The sequence below is a fragment of the Bubalus bubalis genome, chromosome 10 (assembly GCF_019923935.1).
Source record: "Bubalus bubalis isolate 160015118507 breed Murrah chromosome 10, NDDB_SH_1, whole genome shotgun sequence".
Taxonomy (NCBI): domain Eukaryota; kingdom Metazoa; phylum Chordata; class Mammalia; order Artiodactyla; family Bovidae; genus Bubalus; species Bubalus bubalis.
In genome coordinates, this window is record NC_059166.1 from 165,399 (window position 1) to 183,511 (window position 18,113).

The 18,113-nt window shown below is 47.2% G+C and overlaps 2 protein-coding genes across 10 annotated transcripts in view; one reads left to right on the plus strand and one right to left on the minus strand.

Moving 5' to 3' along the window:
- Positions 1-12,679, minus strand: part of FAM120B (family with sequence similarity 120B) — a 68,820-nt gene extending 56,141 nt beyond the window's left edge. For 8 of the 9 annotated variants that reach the window (XM_044923963.2, XM_044923961.2, XM_006076028.4 and 5 more), the window contains exon 1: positions 12,551-12,679. The gene's annotated coding sequence lies outside the window, so the exon portion shown is untranslated. Of the gene's footprint in view, positions 1-12,247; positions 12,392-12,550 lie in introns of those variants that run through there. The other variant, XM_044923959.2, reaches the window with a different exon arrangement.
- On the plus strand, positions 3,547-16,136 carry LOC112587300. The gene is made up of 3 exons (XM_044924587.1): positions 3,547-3,607; positions 12,294-12,900; positions 14,761-16,136. The coding sequence occupies exons 1-3, from the start codon at positions 3,547-3,549 to the stop codon at positions 14,762-14,764; spliced, it is 672 nt and encodes a 223-aa protein (XP_044780522.1). The 3' UTR covers positions 14,765-16,136.
- Positions 16,137-18,113: the final 1,977 nt, after the last annotated feature.

An 18,113-nucleotide genomic window follows, 5' to 3' on the forward strand; every position in this document is an offset into this window, starting at 1 on the left:
ACACACCCCATGGACCGAAGACCACCCCGGGCACACACCCCACGGACCCACGACAGCCCCGGGCACACACCCCACGGACCCACGACAGCCCCGGGCACACACCCCACGGATCCACGACAGCCCCGGGCACACACCCCAAGGCCCCACGACAGCCCTGGCACACTTCCCACAGACCTATGACAGCTCCGGGCACATACCCAAGGACCACATACAGCCCCGGGCACACCCCCATGGACCCACGACAGCCCCGGGCACACCTCCATGGACCACTGACAGCCCCAGGCACACACCACATGGACCAGAGACAGCCCTGGGCACACCCCCATGGACCACGGACAGCCCCGGGCACACACCCCACGGACCCAAGACAGCCCCGGGCACACACCCCATGGACAACAGACAGCCCCGGGCACACCCCCATGGACCACGGACAGCCCTGGGCACACTCCCCACGGATCTATGACAGCCCCAGGCACACAGCCCATGGACCCACGACAGCCCTGGCACACATCCAAGGACCCACAACAGCCCAGGGCACACTCCTCCATGGACCCACGGACAGCCCCGGGCACACCCCCCACAGACCCACGACAGCCCAGGGCAAACACCCCACAGAACAGTGTTTGCAGGACAACCAGTACCAGCAGTTGTGGCTGCGTGAGGTACACCCAGAGGTTCAAGGCATAACAGTCAAAGGTGAAGAGACAACACCCGTGCAAAGGCCAATCGGTGAGGGAGACTGTAAGACAGGAAGCTGGTCCTGAACACATGTGAACAGCTGGCTGGCAAAGTTGAGCTTTTTAAAGCTAGAGACAGATCAGATTAATATTCTACAGATATAAAACCATAACCTCTCAATGGGATTCAAACCCAAGGGATTGGAATAGATATACCAAACAATTACAAAGCTAAGGAGCATTGAGTATTGAGTCGAGTTCCCTGTGCCATACAGTAGGTTCTCATTAGTTGTCTATTTTATGTATAGTAGTGTTTTCATTATCACATTTCCCTTAAAAATAGAATATAACTGGATTTTGTTTTCTCCTCTACATACATATTTCTACATTTTATGTCAGTTTTTACATTAAAATTTATTTTGACCACCAAAAAAAATAAATAAAATAAATAAAACCATAACCTCTTGATAGATCTGTATCAGACAAAGATAATGTCTCTACAAGACAAAAATCTACAAATTAACATGTATCATCATGATATTTGGGCCGCATCAAGAGTAAACAGCAAATTAAAAGAGAGATGGACATTCTCTTAGAAAACTGAATTATCTCGGATGTAACTCTTGGAAATGGCCTAGGATTCGGGGCAGAAAGCACAGTCCTCCTTTGCCCTAGCTTCATGTCTGAGTCTTAGGTAACTGCTCTCAGCGGGAGCCTGCCTCCTGAGCCCGCGCCCCCTCATGAGGCCCCCAGAGCTTGAAGTGGAGGGTCTGAGGTCCACTCTCTCCTCTTCTCCCTGAGAGCCCCAGCTAAAAAGAGGAACTTACAGGGACCCTTACTACACAGCAGGGTTTAAGAAAAAGGACTGAAATTTCAGAGATGAAAATGTGTCCCAGGCCAGACAAGACACGGCAGCTGCTCAGCGTTCACCAGAATTCACAAGTGCAGCCTCAGGGCAGCCCTGGGCGACGGCTCCCAGGCGGGTCTCCACGGCAGAGGCCCCACACAGGACGCGGAACCATGGGCCAAGCCAGCACCCTTATCGCCACTCCAGCAGACGTGAGCCAACCAAGACAGACAGGGCCCTGCCTTCGGCAGCTTACATGCTGGCAGGAAAAGCCCCAGCAAGCGGTCGTCACTGGGGCATCACTTCAAGACAGACAAAAGCAGACAGTGTGAGAGATGGTCAGCAGGAAGACACAACCCATCCTGGGATCCGCAAGGGCCACCTGAGGAAGGGATGCACCTGGGGAAGGGGATGCACCTGGGGAAAGGGATACATCTGAGGAACGGGATGCCACCTGAGGAAGGGGATGCCACCGAGGAAGGGGATGCCCCTGAGGAAGGGGATGCCACCTGAGGAAAGGGTGCCACCTGAAGAAGGGGTGCCACCTGAGGAAGGGATGCACCTGGGGAAGGGGATGCACCTGAGGAAGGGGATACACCTGAGGAAGGGGATACACCTGAGGAACGGGATGCCACCTGAGGAAGGGGATGCCACTGAGGAAGGGGATGCCCCTGAGGAAGGGGATGCCACCTGAGGAAAGGGTGCCACCTGAGGAAGGGGTGCCACCTGAGGAAGGGATGCACCTGGGGAAGGGGATGCACCTGAGGAACAGGATGCCACCTGAGGAAGGGATGCCACTGGGGAAGGGGATGCACCTGAGGAAGGGGATGCCACCTGAGGAAGGGCGTCCACCTGACGAAGGGCGTGCCAAGGGCCCTGACAAAGGCAGACGGGGCAGGCGGCACAGCCAGAGGGAGTGGGAGGGCAGGCGGGCGGGAGGCACGAGGCAGGAGCGACAGGGATGCCTTTATTTAGGTCCTAGGGTGTCTTTTTATATTAAATCCATGTTTCTAAGGTGCTTAAAATATCTGTTCTATTACGTCATTTAACCTGCAACTTTACGTAGCATATTGTAAATGTATTCTTCAACACAGGAAATGGGGGACAAAAAAAACCCAAACCCCTGGGCCTGGCAGAGCCTCTGCTGGAGGGAAGAGTGGACAGATGTGGTAGGAGGCTGCTGTGAAAGCGGCTTCCACACCCACACACGCGTGCACACTGGGTTCTGAGGGGAAGCAGGTGTCGTGCAAAGCTCTTCAGCAAGTGTATTTTGGAAGCACTGCCTTGCCTGTGCTGTGGAAGAGGGATGGAGGCAGGCGAGACATCCAAAGCCCTCTCTCGCCGGGAAGAACTCCAGCTCTGGAGGGATGCAAAGCTCTGTGTCGTATTGCAAGACAAAGAGGCTAAAGAGAGCCTCTGTAGCCCCTTCCCCCCAGTACACCGAAGGCACGAGGTCCCGCAGCTGCGGACACAGCAACGAACAAGACAGACTCCTAAGACGTGCACCTTGAAAGGAGCAAAGGCTCAGGGTCTGTCGGGAAAGAAGCAGACCTGGGTGTGTGCAGACATGTCCGAATGCACCAGGCTGTACACTGTGAACCGGTGCCCACAGCGGACGCCCCCTCCAGCCCCGCTGGTGCACTGTGTGGTTTTGTTCAGACTCCACTGTGAGGCCTGCATGCCAGCAAAGAAGGCAGGAAGAGCTGGCGGCTGGGGGCAGTCAGCAGTGTGCACTGAGTCACCTGCTGAGGTCATAGACAGTAACAGCACAGCCAGCTCCTCTCACGAGGGGCTGCCCACCCCGAACACCACACTTCAGAGATCTGGTGGCGGCTGGGCCCGCAGGGAAGACCACCCCTGGCAGAGCCAGCCCTGGGGTGCGCATAGCTACAGCGCTCCTTTCTGGAGGTGCTCCCAGCCCCAGGGGGCCTAACGGACCAGTGGGACTGTAGGGACACCCAGAGGCTACCTGACTGCAGCTTCACCAAGCGCCTTACAGGTCAGTGAACGCAGGAAAGGAAAATGCCTGCCACCTATAAAAACTTACGCCTCATTGATCCAGAATTCAGAATAAGACTCCGATGTAAGTTTCAAAATTCATAAGTAAAACTGAAATAATCTATTCATAAGAGACTTCTCGGGCTCTGATTTATCATCTGTGAATCACTCTTCTGCATAATTCTAACAATTAGCTCAAAGTCCACAGTAATGGAAAGGGCACGAGACAGGTGTGCCCATGCTGACAAGGGTCAGAACCTCTGACAGTGGACCCAGGAAACCCAGGGGACAGAAAAACACCACATAAACAGCAGGGAAAACCAGCGCATGCGCCTTAACAAGCCCTAACACTATTCTCATCACAACAAGGTGTGTTTACAATGTTTACTTGAGGTCATATCACAGGGATTAGGGAAAGTTCCTATCACAGATAGCACCTTCTATTAAGAAAGCAGGGAATGGTGGCTCAGTGGTGAAGACTGCAATTCCAATGCAGGGGACCCAGGTTCAGTCACTGTTTCGGGAACTAAAATCTCATAAGCTACATCAGATCAGATCAGTCGCTCAGTCATGTCCAACTCTTTGCGACCCCATGAATCGCAGCACGCCAGGCCTCCCTGTCCATCACCAGCTCCTGGAGTTCACTGAGACTCATGTCCATCGAGTCAGTGATGCCATCCAGCCATCTCATCCTCTGTCGTCCCCTTTTCCTCCTGCCCCCAATCCCTCCCAGCATCAGAGTCTTTTCCAATGAGTCAACTCTTCGCATGAGGTGGCCAAAGTACTGGAGTTTCAGCTTTAGCATCATTCCTTCCAAAGAAATCCCAGGACTGATCTCCTGTAGAACAGTGTGGCAAAAAAAAAATTTTTTTTAAGAAAGCAGACAAATCCTTTATTTTAGACAGATTTCCATTCTAAATGTGATATTTTTCTCCTTAATGAAAAAAAATCCAAAATTAAATTATCCAGAAAACTCTGCTGTTCAAGCTAGTATCCCCTTGTCCCGATGACCAACCACTTTAGCATGCATGACTTAAAGTAACTTACATGAATCTGTACTGGGCTAATTATCCGAGCTAAAGTACTGACATGGAGAGCATCCATCACTGCTGTGTACCTTCCAGAGCCCAGCGTGCACGCGGGCATGCAGCTGGACAGGTGTGTGTTTAAAAGCAGGTGTTCTACAATAAGAGCTGACATCAATGGACTCCTTTGACTAACACTTGTTTATAAGGAAAAGGGTGCGGAGGACCCGGCTTTTTAGCTAGTAATGGCCCTGACTTACTGGCTGACTGAAAAGAAATCACTGATTCTTTGTACACCACTGACTTCATTTGCTCAAGTAAGACAACGGTTTACCTCTCAGTTTGGCGGATTTTAAACTAGTACTATAAAATCCTTTAGTAGATGGTGACTGCAGCCATGAAATTAAAAGAGGCTTACTCCTTGGAAGGAAAGTTATGACCAACTTAGATAGCATATTCAAAAGCAAAGACATTAATTGCCAACAAAGGTCCATCTAGTCAAAGCTATGGCTTTTCCTGTGGTCATGTATGGATGTGAGAGTTGGACTGTGAAGAAGGCTGAGCGCCGAAGAATTGATGCTTTTGAACTGTGGTGTTGGAGAAGACTCTTGAGAGTCCCTTGGACTGCAAGGAGATCCAACCAGTCCATTCTGAAGATCAGCCCTGGGATTTCTTTGGAAGGAATGATGCTAAAGATGAAGCTCCAGTACTTTGGCCACCTCATGCGAAGAGCTGACTCATTGGAAAAGACTCTGATGCTGGGAGGGATTGGGGGCAAGAGGAGAAGGGGACCACAGAGGATGAGATGGCTGGATGGCATCACTGACTCGATGGACGTGAGTCTCAGTGAACTCCGGGAGTTGGTGATGGACGGGGTGGCCTGGCGTGCTGTGATTCATGGGGTCTCAAAGAGTCGGACACGACTGAGGGACTGATCTGATCTGATCTGATCCACATACTTTAAACCTTAAGTAACATGTTTTAATTCTCTGAAAACTTTTCCAACAGAACACCTTACAAAGAAATAGAAATTTACTTATAAAAGCAAATGAAAATGTAAAAGTTATTCCCACTTGTTCCTCTATAAAAGTAACTGATAGTATAAGGATGCCTCACTTTCAAACTAATTAAGATGAAATTAATTTCTCTGAGTGAATTCCCAGTGTGTGATCCTAATTTCAGTGGAGGTAAGAGCTGCTTTTATGATCTTAATTAAGTGGACTTCACTGCACATGGTGACTGCAGCCATGAAATTAAAAGACACTTACTCTTTGGAAGGAAAGTTGTGACCAACCTAGATAGCATATTCAAAAACAGAGACATTACTTTGCCAACAAAGGTCCATCTAGTCAAGGCTATGGTTTTTCCTGTGGTCATGTATGGATGTGAGAGTTGGACTGTGAAGAAGGCTGAGAGCCAAAGAATTGATGCTTTTGAACTGTGGTGTTGGAGAAGACTCTTGAGAGTCCCTTGGACTGCAAGGAGATCCAGCCAGTCCATTTTAAAGGAGATCAGCCCTGGGTGTTCTTCGGAAGGAATGATGCTACAGCTGAAACTCCAGTACTTTGGCCACCTCATGCGAAGAGTTGATTCAATGGAAAAGACTCTGATGCTGGAAGGGATTGGGGGCAGGAGGAGAAGGGGACTACAGAGGATGAGATGGCTGGATTGCATCACCGACTCGATGGACATGAGTCTGGTGAACTCTGGGAGTTGGTGATGGACAGGGAGGCCTGGCGTGCTGTGACTCATGGGGTCACAGAGTCGGACACGACTGAGCGACTGAACTGAACTGAATTGAAGTGGACTTCCCTTACTTTCAACCTTTTCTTGAAGGAGGTGGCAAGGCAGCAGCAATGAAGCAAATCAAATACACATATTGTTGCAAATGTTCTGCCCCCTGAGCACAGTTGTCAATCTCTGACCTCAGTTCTTCCTCAGTTCAGTTCAGTTGCTCAGTCGTGTCCGACTCTTCACAACCCCATGTATCGCAGCATGCCAGGCCTTCCTGTCCATCACCAACTCCCGGAGTTCACTCAGACTCACGTCCATCGAGTCAGTGATGCCATCCAGCCATCTCATCCTCTGTCGTCCCCTTCTCCTCTTGCCCCCAATCCCTCCCAGCATCAGAGTCTTTTCCAATGAGTCAACTCTTCGCATGAGGTGGCCAAAGTACTGGAGCTTCAGCTTTAGCATCATTCCTTCCAAAGAAATCCCAGGGCTGATCTCCTTCAGAATGGACTGGTTGGATCTCCTTGCAGTCCAAGGGACTCTCAAGAGTCTTCTCCAACACCACAGTTCAAAAGCATCAATTCTTCGGTGCTCAGCCTTCTTCACAGTCCAACTCTCACATCCATACATGACCACAGGAAAAACCATAGCCTTGACTAGATGGACCTTTGTTGGCAAAGTAATGTCTCTGCTTTTGAATATGCTATCTATGTTGGTCATAACTTTCCTTCCAAGGAGCAAGCCTCTTTTAATTTCATGGCTACAGTCACCATCTGCAGTGATTTTGGAGCCCCAAAAAATAAAGTCTGACACTGTTTCCCCATCTATTTCCCATGAAGTGATGGGACCAGATGCCATGATCTTCGTCTTCTGAATGTTGAGCTTTAAGCCAACTTTTTCACTCTCCACTTTCACTTTCATCAAGAGGCTTTTTAGTTCCTCTTCACTTTCTGCCATAAGGGTGGTGTCATCTGCATATCTGAGGTTATTGATATTTCTCCCGGCAATCTTGATTCCAGCTTGTGTTTCTTCCAGTCCAGCGTTTCTCATGATGTACTCTGCATATAAGTTAAATAAGCAGGGTGATGATATACAGCCTGGACGTACTCCTTTTCCTATTAGGAACCAGACTGTTGTTCCATGTCCAGTTCTAACTGTTGCTTCCTGACCTGCATACAGATTTCTCAAGAGGCAGGTCAGGTGGTCTGGAATTACCATCTCTTTCAGAATTTTCCACAGTTTACTGTGATCCACACAGTCAAAGGCTTTGGCATAGTCAATAAGGCAGAAATCGATGTTTTTCTGGAACTCTCTTGCTTTTTCCATAATCTAGCAGATGTTGGCAATTTGATCTCTGGTTCCTCTGCCTTTTCTAAAACCAGCTTGAACATCAGGAAGTTCACGGTTCATGTATTGCTGAAGCCTGGCTTGGAGAATTTTGAGCATTACTTTACTAGCATGTTTGATGAGTGCAAGAGCAAACTAAAGCCATGTTACAACAGGAATGTGATCAGCCCCACTCATTCACATTTTCTTTTTGGCATTATTCAGTTGCTAAGTCATGTCTGACTCTTTGCCACCCCATGGACTATAGCATGCTGTCCTTCATTATTTACCGGAGTTTGCTCAAATTCATGTTCATTGAGTCAGTGATGCTATCAATCCATCTCACCCTCTGCCTCTCCCTTTTATTGCTTTAAATCTTTCCCAGCATCAGGATCTTTTCTAAATGAGTTTGCTCTTTACATCAGGTAGCCAAAGTATCGGAGAAGGCAATGGCACCCCACTCCAGTACTCTTGCCTGGAGTATCCCATAGGAGGAGGAGCCTGGTAGGCTGCAGTCCATGGGGTCGTGAAGAGTCAGACACGACTGAGTGACCTCACTTTCACTTTTCACATTCACGCACTGGAGAAGGAAATGGCAACCCACTCTGGTGTTCTTGCCTGGAGAATCCCAGGGACAGGAGGCTGGTGGGCTGCCATCTATGGGGTCACGTAGAGTCGGACACGACTGAAACAACTTAGCAGCAGCAGCCAAAGTATTGGAATTTCAGCTTCAGTCCTTCCAATAAATATTCAGAACTGATTTCCTTCAGGGTTGAATGGTTTGATCTCCATGTAATCCAAAGGACTCTCAAGAGTCTTGTCAAACACCACAGTTTGAAAATATCAATTCTTCAAAGGTGGTGTTCAGCTTTCTTTACAGTCCAACTTTCATATCCATACATGACTTCTGGAAAAACCACAGCTTTGACTATACAGATTTCTTTGGCAATGTCTGCTTTTTAATACACCATCTAGGCTTGTAATACCTTTCCTTCAAAGCAGCAAGCATTTTTTAATTTCATGGTTGCAGTCACCATCTGCAGTGATTTGGGAGCCCAAGAAAAATAAAATCTACCACTGTTTCCACTGATTCCCTATCTATTTGCCAGGACGTGACGGGATCAGATGCCATGATCTTAGTTTTTTGAGTGTTGAGTTTTAAACCAGCTTTTTCACTCTCCTCTTTCACTTGCATCAAGAGGCTCTTTAATTCCTCTAGCTTTCTGCCATAAGGGTGGTGTCACCTACATATCTGAGGTTATTAGTATTTCTCCCAGAAATCTTGATTCCAGCTTGTGCTTCATCCAGCCCAGCATTTTGCATAATGTACTCTGCATATAAGTTAAATAAGCAGGCTGACAATTACAGCCTTGACATACTCCTTGCCCAATTTTGAACCAGTCTGCTGTTCCATGTCCAGTTCTAACTGTTGCTTCTTGACCTGCATACAGGTTTCCTAGGAGGCAGGTAAGGTGGTCTGGTATTTCCATCTAAGAATTTTCAAGTTCTTTTGTGATCCACACCATCAAATGTTTCAGCATAGTCAATGAAGCAGATGTTTTTTCTGGAATTCTCTTGCTTTTTCTATGATCCAACAAATGTTGGCGATTAGATCTCTGGTTCCTCTGCCTTTTCTAAATCCAGCTTGAACATCTGGAAGTTCTTGGTTCATGTACTGATGAAGCCCAGCTTGGAGAATTTTGATCATTACTTTGCTAGCATGAGAAATGAGTGCAATTGTGCAGGAGTCTGAATATTCTTTCGCACTGCCTTTCTTTGGGGCTTCCCTTGAAGCTCAGCTGGTAAAGAATCCACCTGCAATGCGGGAGACTTGGTTTCAATTCCTGTGTTGGGAAGATACACTGGAGAAGGGAAAGGTTACCCACTCCAGTATTCTGGCCTGGAGAATTCCATAGACTGTATAGTCTATGGGGTCACAAAGAGTCAGACACGATTGAGTGACTTGCATTCACTTCTTTGGGACTGGAATGAAAACTGACCTTTTTCAGTCCTGTGACCACTGCTGAGTTTTCCAAATTTGCTGGCATATTGAGTGCAGCCCTTTCACAGTATCATCTTTTAGGATTTGAAATAGTTCAGCTGGAATTCCATCACCTCCATTACATTTGTTTGTAGTGATGTTTCCTAAGGCCCACTTGACTTCGCACTCCAGGATGTCTGGCTCTAGATGAGTGATCACACCGTCGTGGTTATCTGGGTCATTAAGATCTTTTTTGTATAGTTCTTCTGTGTATTCTTGCCACCTTTTCTTGATATCTTTTGCTTTTGTTTGGTCCATACCGTTTCTGTCCTTTATTGTGACCATCTTTGCATGAAATGCTCCCTTGGTATCTCTAGGTTTCTTGAAGAGATCTCTAGTCTTTTCCATTCTATTGTTTTCATCTATTTCTTAGCATTGATCACTTAGGAACACTTTATTTGTGCTCCCTATTCTTGGGAACTCTGCATTCGGATTAATATATCTTTCCTTTTCTCCTTTGCCTTTCACTTTTTTTCTTTTCTCAGCTATGTGTAAGTCCTCCTCAGACAACCATTTTGCCTTTTTGCATTTCTTTTTCTTGGGGATGGTATGATCACCGCCTTGTGTACAATGTTACAAAACTCTGTACATTGTTCTTCAGGCATTCTTATCTATCAGGTCTAATCCCTTGAATCTACTTGTTACTTCCACTGTATAATCATAAGGGATTTGATTTAGGTCATACCTGAATGGCCTAGTAGTCTTCCCTACTTTCTTCAATTTAAGCCTGAATTTTGCAATAAGAAACTCATGATCTGAGCCACAGTCAGCTCCCAGCCTTGTTTTCGCTGACTGTATAGAGCTTCTCCATCTTTGGGTGCAAAGAATATAATCCAATTTTGTAATCGACCATTTGGTGATGTCCATGTGTGGACATCACCACATCTCTTGTGTTGCTGGAAAAGCGTGTTTACTATGACTAGTGGCTTCTCTCTAAGCCTCAGTAAGAAGCACACACAAGGAGGAATGGGAGGTGGGGAAGGGAAAGTAAAGGAACACAAAACCAAGACAATAGGAGGTAACTAAAGGGATCCAAGCACTGTGGGGGGCTGAAACTTAATAATTTGAGGCCCTTCTTTAAAATACACACACAATTATAAACTAAAAACCACTGAGGCCCTTCCTAGTGCCTTGGAAGGGGCCCATGAAAGTGAGGACTCTGAAGTCTGAACTTCATTAGCTTTACAGTAAAATCTGCCCCATGAATGCCACTGATTCAGGCTCGGGGAGTAGGCAGAACCTCAGAATAGTAACAACTGAAGGTGACCACAGCCATCACCTACTTCGGTCTTCTCATTTCTCAGGTGAGAAATCCATCGGCCAGAAGTGATTAGATATTTCTGTGTCTGGAAGGCTGAGTGGTTAGGAGTTACACAAAGAAACTGGGAGGTAAGGTAGTCAGAAAGCAGTACGTGTGGCAATGAGCAGTGTGACACAACCAAGGAGGTCTCACTGCTTTACATGAACACAACATACTAAGGAAGGCACTGCTAGATTTCTGAGAGTGAGGAATGGCCAGGTTGGGAGAAAGCCACTCCAGTGACCTGAGAGATGGCAGATGCTGGGGAAATCAATACACAAAGAATGTGTGAAGCTGTGGTGGGGCAGGGGGTAGCTCCCAACAGCAAGGTCCAAACATGCGCAGGTCAGAGAGCACATGATGCTGGGAGGCCATGGTTCAGAAACAACAGCAACAGAGCACAAAGCACAAGGGTCACACTAGACACCGAGGACTCACAGAGCATAATACATTTGGGAGGTGAGAGGTGAGGAGCCTGATGCTGCAGACCTGCCTCCCATTCTCTGAATTGTCTCAAGTGCTCAAGTCAAAAATGTGGAAGTCACTTGAAATACCACCTCACTTTTCCCCACATCAAACTCACTTCCAAGTTCTCCCCACTACCATTTCCAAATTTTCAGTCCTAAAACTTCTCTTCCCTAAATGACTGCAAACGCCACCTTATCACACATAGTCATCCCGGACCACCACCAGTACACCTGTCAGATGACTCTTTTAATACTAAGATCTGATCACTTATTTGATCACATCTCTTGTTGTTCCTAGTTCTCCCAAAGGGGCTTCCCTGGTGGCTTAGTGATAAAGAATCCTCCTGCAATTCAGGAGACTCAAAGAGACATGGGTTTGATCCCTGGGTTGGGAAGATCCCCTGGAGGAGAAAACAGCAACCCACTCCAGTCTTCCTGTGGGAAAAATCCCACGGATAGAGGAGCCTGGCTGCCGGGAATACCCCATGGACAGAGGAACCTGGCAGGCTATGGTCCATAAAATCACAGTCAGACAGGAGTGAGTGAGCACAATTCTCTCAAGCTTCCTGCCAACCCCAACTCTAATCAACCTATATTTTCCAGAATATGTCCAACAGTCTCAAACCTACATGTGGTAAGCACCGTTTCTGCTGCAGTAATGAATGGCCTCTTGCCCGCAGCACCTCTCAACTTGTACTTATTCGAAACTCAGCTAGAATCCCCCCTCCAGTACAGAGGCTTCTGTCCCCTCCTTGGCCGTCTAGGACAAACCACGTTCTCAGCCACCTACGCATCATCCCGCCCGCCATTCTTCCCCCAAGGGCATGGTGCTTGCTGGGTGCTGGAGCCCCAGCTCAGGACTGACGGGTGACTGGGGGAAGGCGCTCAAGTTCGGAGACGCACGTGCAGAGGTCAGAGGACGCCTCCCCGAGAGACAGCAGACAGGGTCACCGGGGACCCGGAACCACACGCCTCTTTCCAGAGAGGGGTCGGGCCAGGGTGGCGCCGGGGGGGAGCAGGCAGGGCGCACAGCTGTGGGGTCGAGCGGTCAGGGAGACGCGGCTCAGGGACCGCGACGGCGCCGAATCGCGAGTGCATCCTCAGCACCGAGGCGACAGCCCCGCAGGCCCAGCCCTACCTAGAGACGCGCCAGGACACCGGAGACGCGCCCACGCCGCCCTCGGCCCTCAGCAGCGGTGCGCACTTCCGCTTCCCGTCGCGAGACCGCCCCGCCCACGAGAGGGCGGGACCTGCGAAGCCGGCCGGGAGGCGCCGGGAGCGCCACGCGCAGGCGCCTGAGAGCGCGTGGCGGCGCCGGCTCCGGCTCCGCGCCCGTTGCCTCGGAAACCGCGCTGAGCTTCCGAGGTCGGGGTCACGACTCGCTCGGCTTCCGCATGCGTATCCGTTGGTGCTGTGGGCGGTGCAGCGGTTGTACGCTAGGTCGGGGTCGTATGGCGCAGTTTGGCATGAGAGCGCTGAGATGATGGGGTGAGCTGCCCGGAGACGGGAGGCTGGACCTGAGCCCCGGGCCTGGAGGAGCAGGCGGTGGGGGGTCCTGAATGGGTGGACTTTCAGGCTTGGCGCTCTATCCACCTTGCCATCTGTCCGATTGGGAGGAGGCCGGCGCTTCCCAGCTGGGGCTGAGCAAGGACACAGTGGAGCACAGCAAGCCCTAGGTAGAGAGGAGCCACGCTAACATGACTGTGACGGCGACGGCCCCCCGAACTATTCTGGAGCCTACGGTTCTTCGTAGGCAGACCTGCGGTCTGGAATGGGGCGAGAGCCCAGGGCGGCCGCCAGGGCAGGGGAGGAAGCGAGGATGCGTCTCACGTTAAGGAATTTGGACTCTGGAAGCCATGTTGTTTAATCCGACTCTTTGTGACCCCATGAACTGCAGCAGGCCCGGCTTCCGTGTTCTTCACCGTGTCCTGGGAGTTTGCTCAAACTCATGGCCATTGAGTCAGTGATCCCATCCAACCATCTCACCCTCTGTCTCTCCCTTCTCTTGCCCGCAGTCTCTTCCAGCATCAGGGTCGTTTCCAATGAGATGGCTCTTCCGGAGCCAGTGGCCAGAGTGTTAGAGCTTCAGCTTCAGCATCAGTCCGTAAAGAAGGCTGAGTGTTGAAGAACTGATGCTTTTGAATTGGGGTGCTGGAAAAGACTCTTGAGAGCCCTTTGGACTGCATGAAAGTCAACCAGTCAGTCCTAAAGGAAATCAACCCTGAATATTCATTGGAAGGAAGCTGCCATCTCGACTTTGTTTTGGCAGCTGCTTTGAGGCCAGTAAGGTTCATGTTAAGGACATGCTCCCCTGGGCTGGGAGATAGGCAGCCTTTCGATTATACACGATTCCCATTTCTCTAGTCACAACGCCAGTCTTTTATTTACAGCCAGGAGAACATTTTGGTAGCCAAGTGTGATGACAGAATAACTTTGAAACCAATCTAATTTATTTTTAAATACTTGGCAAACTTCAATTAATAATATCAAGTTACTTAAGATGTATCTCAAACCCTGTCTTTGCACAGGAGGGCTGCTGCAAGCCCCAGAGAGCTTACTTTCCATCTGGGAAGTAAGATGGTCAGATATTGTTCCTGCTGAGTCTCTTGCAAATCAAGCTGTCAAAAAACATTAGCAAATTGATGGGACTTCCCTCGTGATCCAGTGGTTCTTCCTCTGCTTCTACTGCAGGGGACACAGGTTGGATCCTTGGTCAGGGGGAACTAAGATCCCAAATGCTGTGGCATGGCCAAAAAAAAAAAATTACCAAATTGAAGTAATTCACCATAGGTATGTATTAATTTAGGAAGGGCTATCTCTATTCCGCCTACAAGACTTTCATTTCTTGTTGATATTTTTTCTAAAATCAAACAGCACCTAATACTGATTGGGTGCCATAGGGTCAGACAAACAGTATGTGCAATGGTTTCTAGTCATGAGTGCATGTGTAGCTGGGAGACGAACACTTCAAATATCAGGGAACAAGCAAAAGAGTGGGCTTTATAGCTTGTGGATGAAGAAGGCAGCAAGGAGACAATGTGAGAGTTGAACCTGGAAGGGAGGGTAGGCTCTGAGGCTGGATGAGAAGAGGAAGGACTTATAGGCAGAAAGAGCAAAGCTAGGAAAGAGATGGAGGTGGGGATTCAGGTGTTGTGAGGGAGCAGCAGGCACCCCAGACTTTAGGAGCAGGAAACACAGTGCAGACACGGGGCCAGATTATGGAGGCCGAGGCAGCAAGCTGACCAAAGCTCCCTCTCGTTGCCCTGTGTCAGTCCTTACCACTTAGCAGCACTTGGTTCTACCCCGACAGAACTTCAAATAAACACCTCTGCTTCCCTCCTAATACAGATGATCAAGGGTCAACAGACATTTGAGAAGGACGGGAAGGATGAAGAGGAAAAAACAAACTTAGAAGAGGAAAAAATATTAAAAAGTTTATTATCTGCAGCTTTTGGAGATAATACATCAGTGAAAGAAAAAAGGTATATCAAAGAGCATTCAGAAGATAAGAGCTCTTGAGAATTTTTTTTAAAAGCAATAATTTAAATGTTAAAAATTGATTCAAGAGAAGATAAATTTGATGATGACTCTTGGATAATAGAAGAAAAAGAGATAAAGAGGAAAACATAAGAAAGAGACCCAGCAATGCCCAGAACAACAAACCTATGAAGATTCACAGGATGGCACAGTATCACAAAATGTCAAGACACCAGGGATAAAGGGCCTTAAAGAGTTTCCATAAGGAAAAACAGGATACATTTAGGGATTGGAAACCAGGATGGCATGGAAAGTTTCAATAGAATGCCAGGAAACTGAAATTCAGTGGAGCACTAAGTTTCAAAATTCTGAAGAAAATAAAACATGGAATTCTACTCAAAATCAAAATATTATAAGTCTGGGAATAAAGATTTTTTTCAGATATACAGTTCAAAAATATTATCTACCAAATACTTTATCTCAGATACCTGCTGGAGGATACTCTCCAAAATTTAAGAGGCCAAGAAAAAGGAATATTTAGGATCCAGACAGTAGGGAATCCAAGTGAAGAGAGGTGGGAAACCTCAGGACAAAATCTAGACACACATCTCCAGGAAAAGTCAGTCCATAGAATGCCTGGGGTGTTTGAGTATTTTAAGAGGAGATCTACAGAGTTTGGTGACAACATGTAATAGATACATAGAAAAGTCAATTAGCAAATTAGGCAATTGTTGAATCCAGTAAAGACAAATTGTACAAAGAAGAAAATGTAATCATAGCATATGCTTCAGCTGTGAATAATGATTCCATAATTTTAATGAGGTAAGTAATGGTAACCTAATGAAAAGGGTGCTGTAACTTTTTCAAAAAATGAGAGGTGATGGTCTATGGATTCATAACTGTGTGCGTCTAGGAAATCCTGTGGAAGTGTTAAACCTTCAGTTTCTAGAGTTGGAAGTTTATAGACAATGTGCACAACTGGAAAAGATATAGCGTTAGAAAGTTTCTTTTAAAGAAATATGAGTCAGTTTCAAACAAAATAGCTATGAGGTAAACAAAGGAAAAAATTGGGAACGCATGGTGTGGGAAATATCTATGTTTTTGTTGTAAACCTAGAAGTACTATTTGAATTTTAAAATCTGTAGGCATATTACATTGATAAAAGGAAAATATATTAAGTTTTAAAAAGTAAGTTGCATGTACAGTGATAGTTCAGTTCAGTTCAGTCGCTCAGTCGTGTCCGAGTCTTTGCAACCCCATGAATCGCAGCACGCCAGGCCTCCCTGTCCATCACCAACTCCTGGAGTTCACTGAGACTCATGTCCATCGAGTCAGTGATGCCATCCAGCCATCTCATCCTCTGTCGTCCCCTTCTCCTCCTGCCCCCAATCCCTCCCAGCATCAGAGTCTTTTCCAATGAGTCAACTCTTCGCATGAGGTGGCCAAAGTACTGGAGTTTCAGCTTTAGCATCATTCCTTCCAAAGAAATCCCAGGGCTGATCTTCAGAATGGACTGGCTGGATCTCCTTGCAGTCCAAGGGACTCTCAAAGTCTTCTCCAACACCACAGTTCAAAAGCATCAATTCTTCGGCGCTCAGCCTTCTTCACAGTCCAACTCTCACATCCATACATGACCACAGGAGAAACCATAGCCTTGACTGGATGGACCTTTGTTGGCAAAGTAATGTCTCTGCTTTCGAATGTGCTATCTAGGTTGGACATAACTTTCCTTCCAAGGAGTAAGTGTCTTTTAATTTCATGGCTGCAGTCACCATCTGCAGTGATTTTGGAGCCCAAAAAAATAAAGTCTGACACTGTTTCTACTGTTTCCCCATCTATTTCCCATGAAGTGATGGGACCAGATGCCATGATCTTCGTTTTCTGAATGTTGAGCTTTAAGCCAACTTTTTCACTCTCCACTTTCACTTTCATCAAGAGGCTTTTTAGTTCCTCTTCACTTTCTGCCATAAGGGTGGTGTCATCTGCATATCTGAGGTTATTGATATTTCTCCCGGCAATCTTGATTCCGGCTTGTGTTTCTTCCAGTCCAGCGTTTCTCATGATGTACTCTGCATATAAGCTAAATAAGCAGGGTGATGATATACAGCCTTGATGTACTCCTTTTCCTATTTGGAACCAGTCTGTTGTTCCATGTCCAGTTCTAACTGTTGCTTCCTGACCTGCATATAGGTTTCTCAAGAGGCAGGTCAGGTGGTCTGGTATTCCCATCTCTTTCAGAATTTTCCACAGTTTATTGTGATCCACACAGTCAAAGGCTTTGGCATAGTCAATAAAGCAAAAATAGGTGCTTTTCTGGAACTCTCTTGCTTTTTCCATGATCCAGCGGATGTTGGCAATTTGATCTCTGGTTCCTCTGCCTTTTCTAGAACCAGCTTGAACATCAGGAAGTTCACGGTTCACATATTGCTGAAGCCTGGCTTGGAGAATTTTGAGCATTACTTTACTAGCGTGTGAGATGAGTGCAACTGTGCGGTAGTTTGAGCATTCTTTGGCATTGCCTTTCTTTGGGATTGGAATGAAAACTGACCTTTTCCAGTCCTGTGGCCACTGCTGAGTTGCACAATTATTACTCAAACTCAACTCTGTCTAAATTCTAACAGTTTCTTAATTTTTATGACTACAATACATTACAGTGAAGGGGTGAGAAGCCAAAGATTATTTCCAGGTCTCTTTCCTGGGACATTAAAAGAAAAATTGTACATAGAAATAAGTGTAAAAGGAGCACAAACATTTACATGTGACTATTCTCATCCTTTTCCCTGCCTCTGCATCATATCATCTATAAACACTTTCCTGTGCCCTATCGTACACATGAGATTTATCAGTTTGGGGAGAATCTAAAAACAGAGGATGAAGGATTTACATAAAACAGAAAAACGGGAAAAAGGAAGAAAACTGCAGGTAGAAAGTAGGGAGAAGTTAAGGGAGAGTAAAATGTTTCCAAAATTTTTGGCAAGAAAAAAGACCACAACCATGAAAACAATTCTACATGGGTGATTGAGGTGAAATATAGAATTGCTTTAGCCCTGAAAGAGCACCCCTTCCTCTACATGCTACCCTCATGTCTGTTTATGACTGCTTGGATCCCTAAAGGCTTCATGCGGCCACTAGAGAGAGCTCATCCAGGCTGGACGCCAAAAAGACAGGGAAGGTGGGGCAGACATTTGGGGGTACTCTGTGCCTTGAGATGTGGTTGAGCCAAA

Excerpts from the sequence above, each read along its gene's own strand:
- LOC112587300 (XM_044924587.1), top strand. The coding sequence starts at position 3,547 with ATGCCTGCCACCTATAAAAACTTACGCCTCATTGATCCAGAATTCAGA. Across the intron at positions 3,608-12,293 it reads ATTCAGAATAAGACTCCGAT|GCGCTCAAGTTCGGAGACGC; the intron begins GTAAGTTTCAAA and ends GACTGGGGGAAG.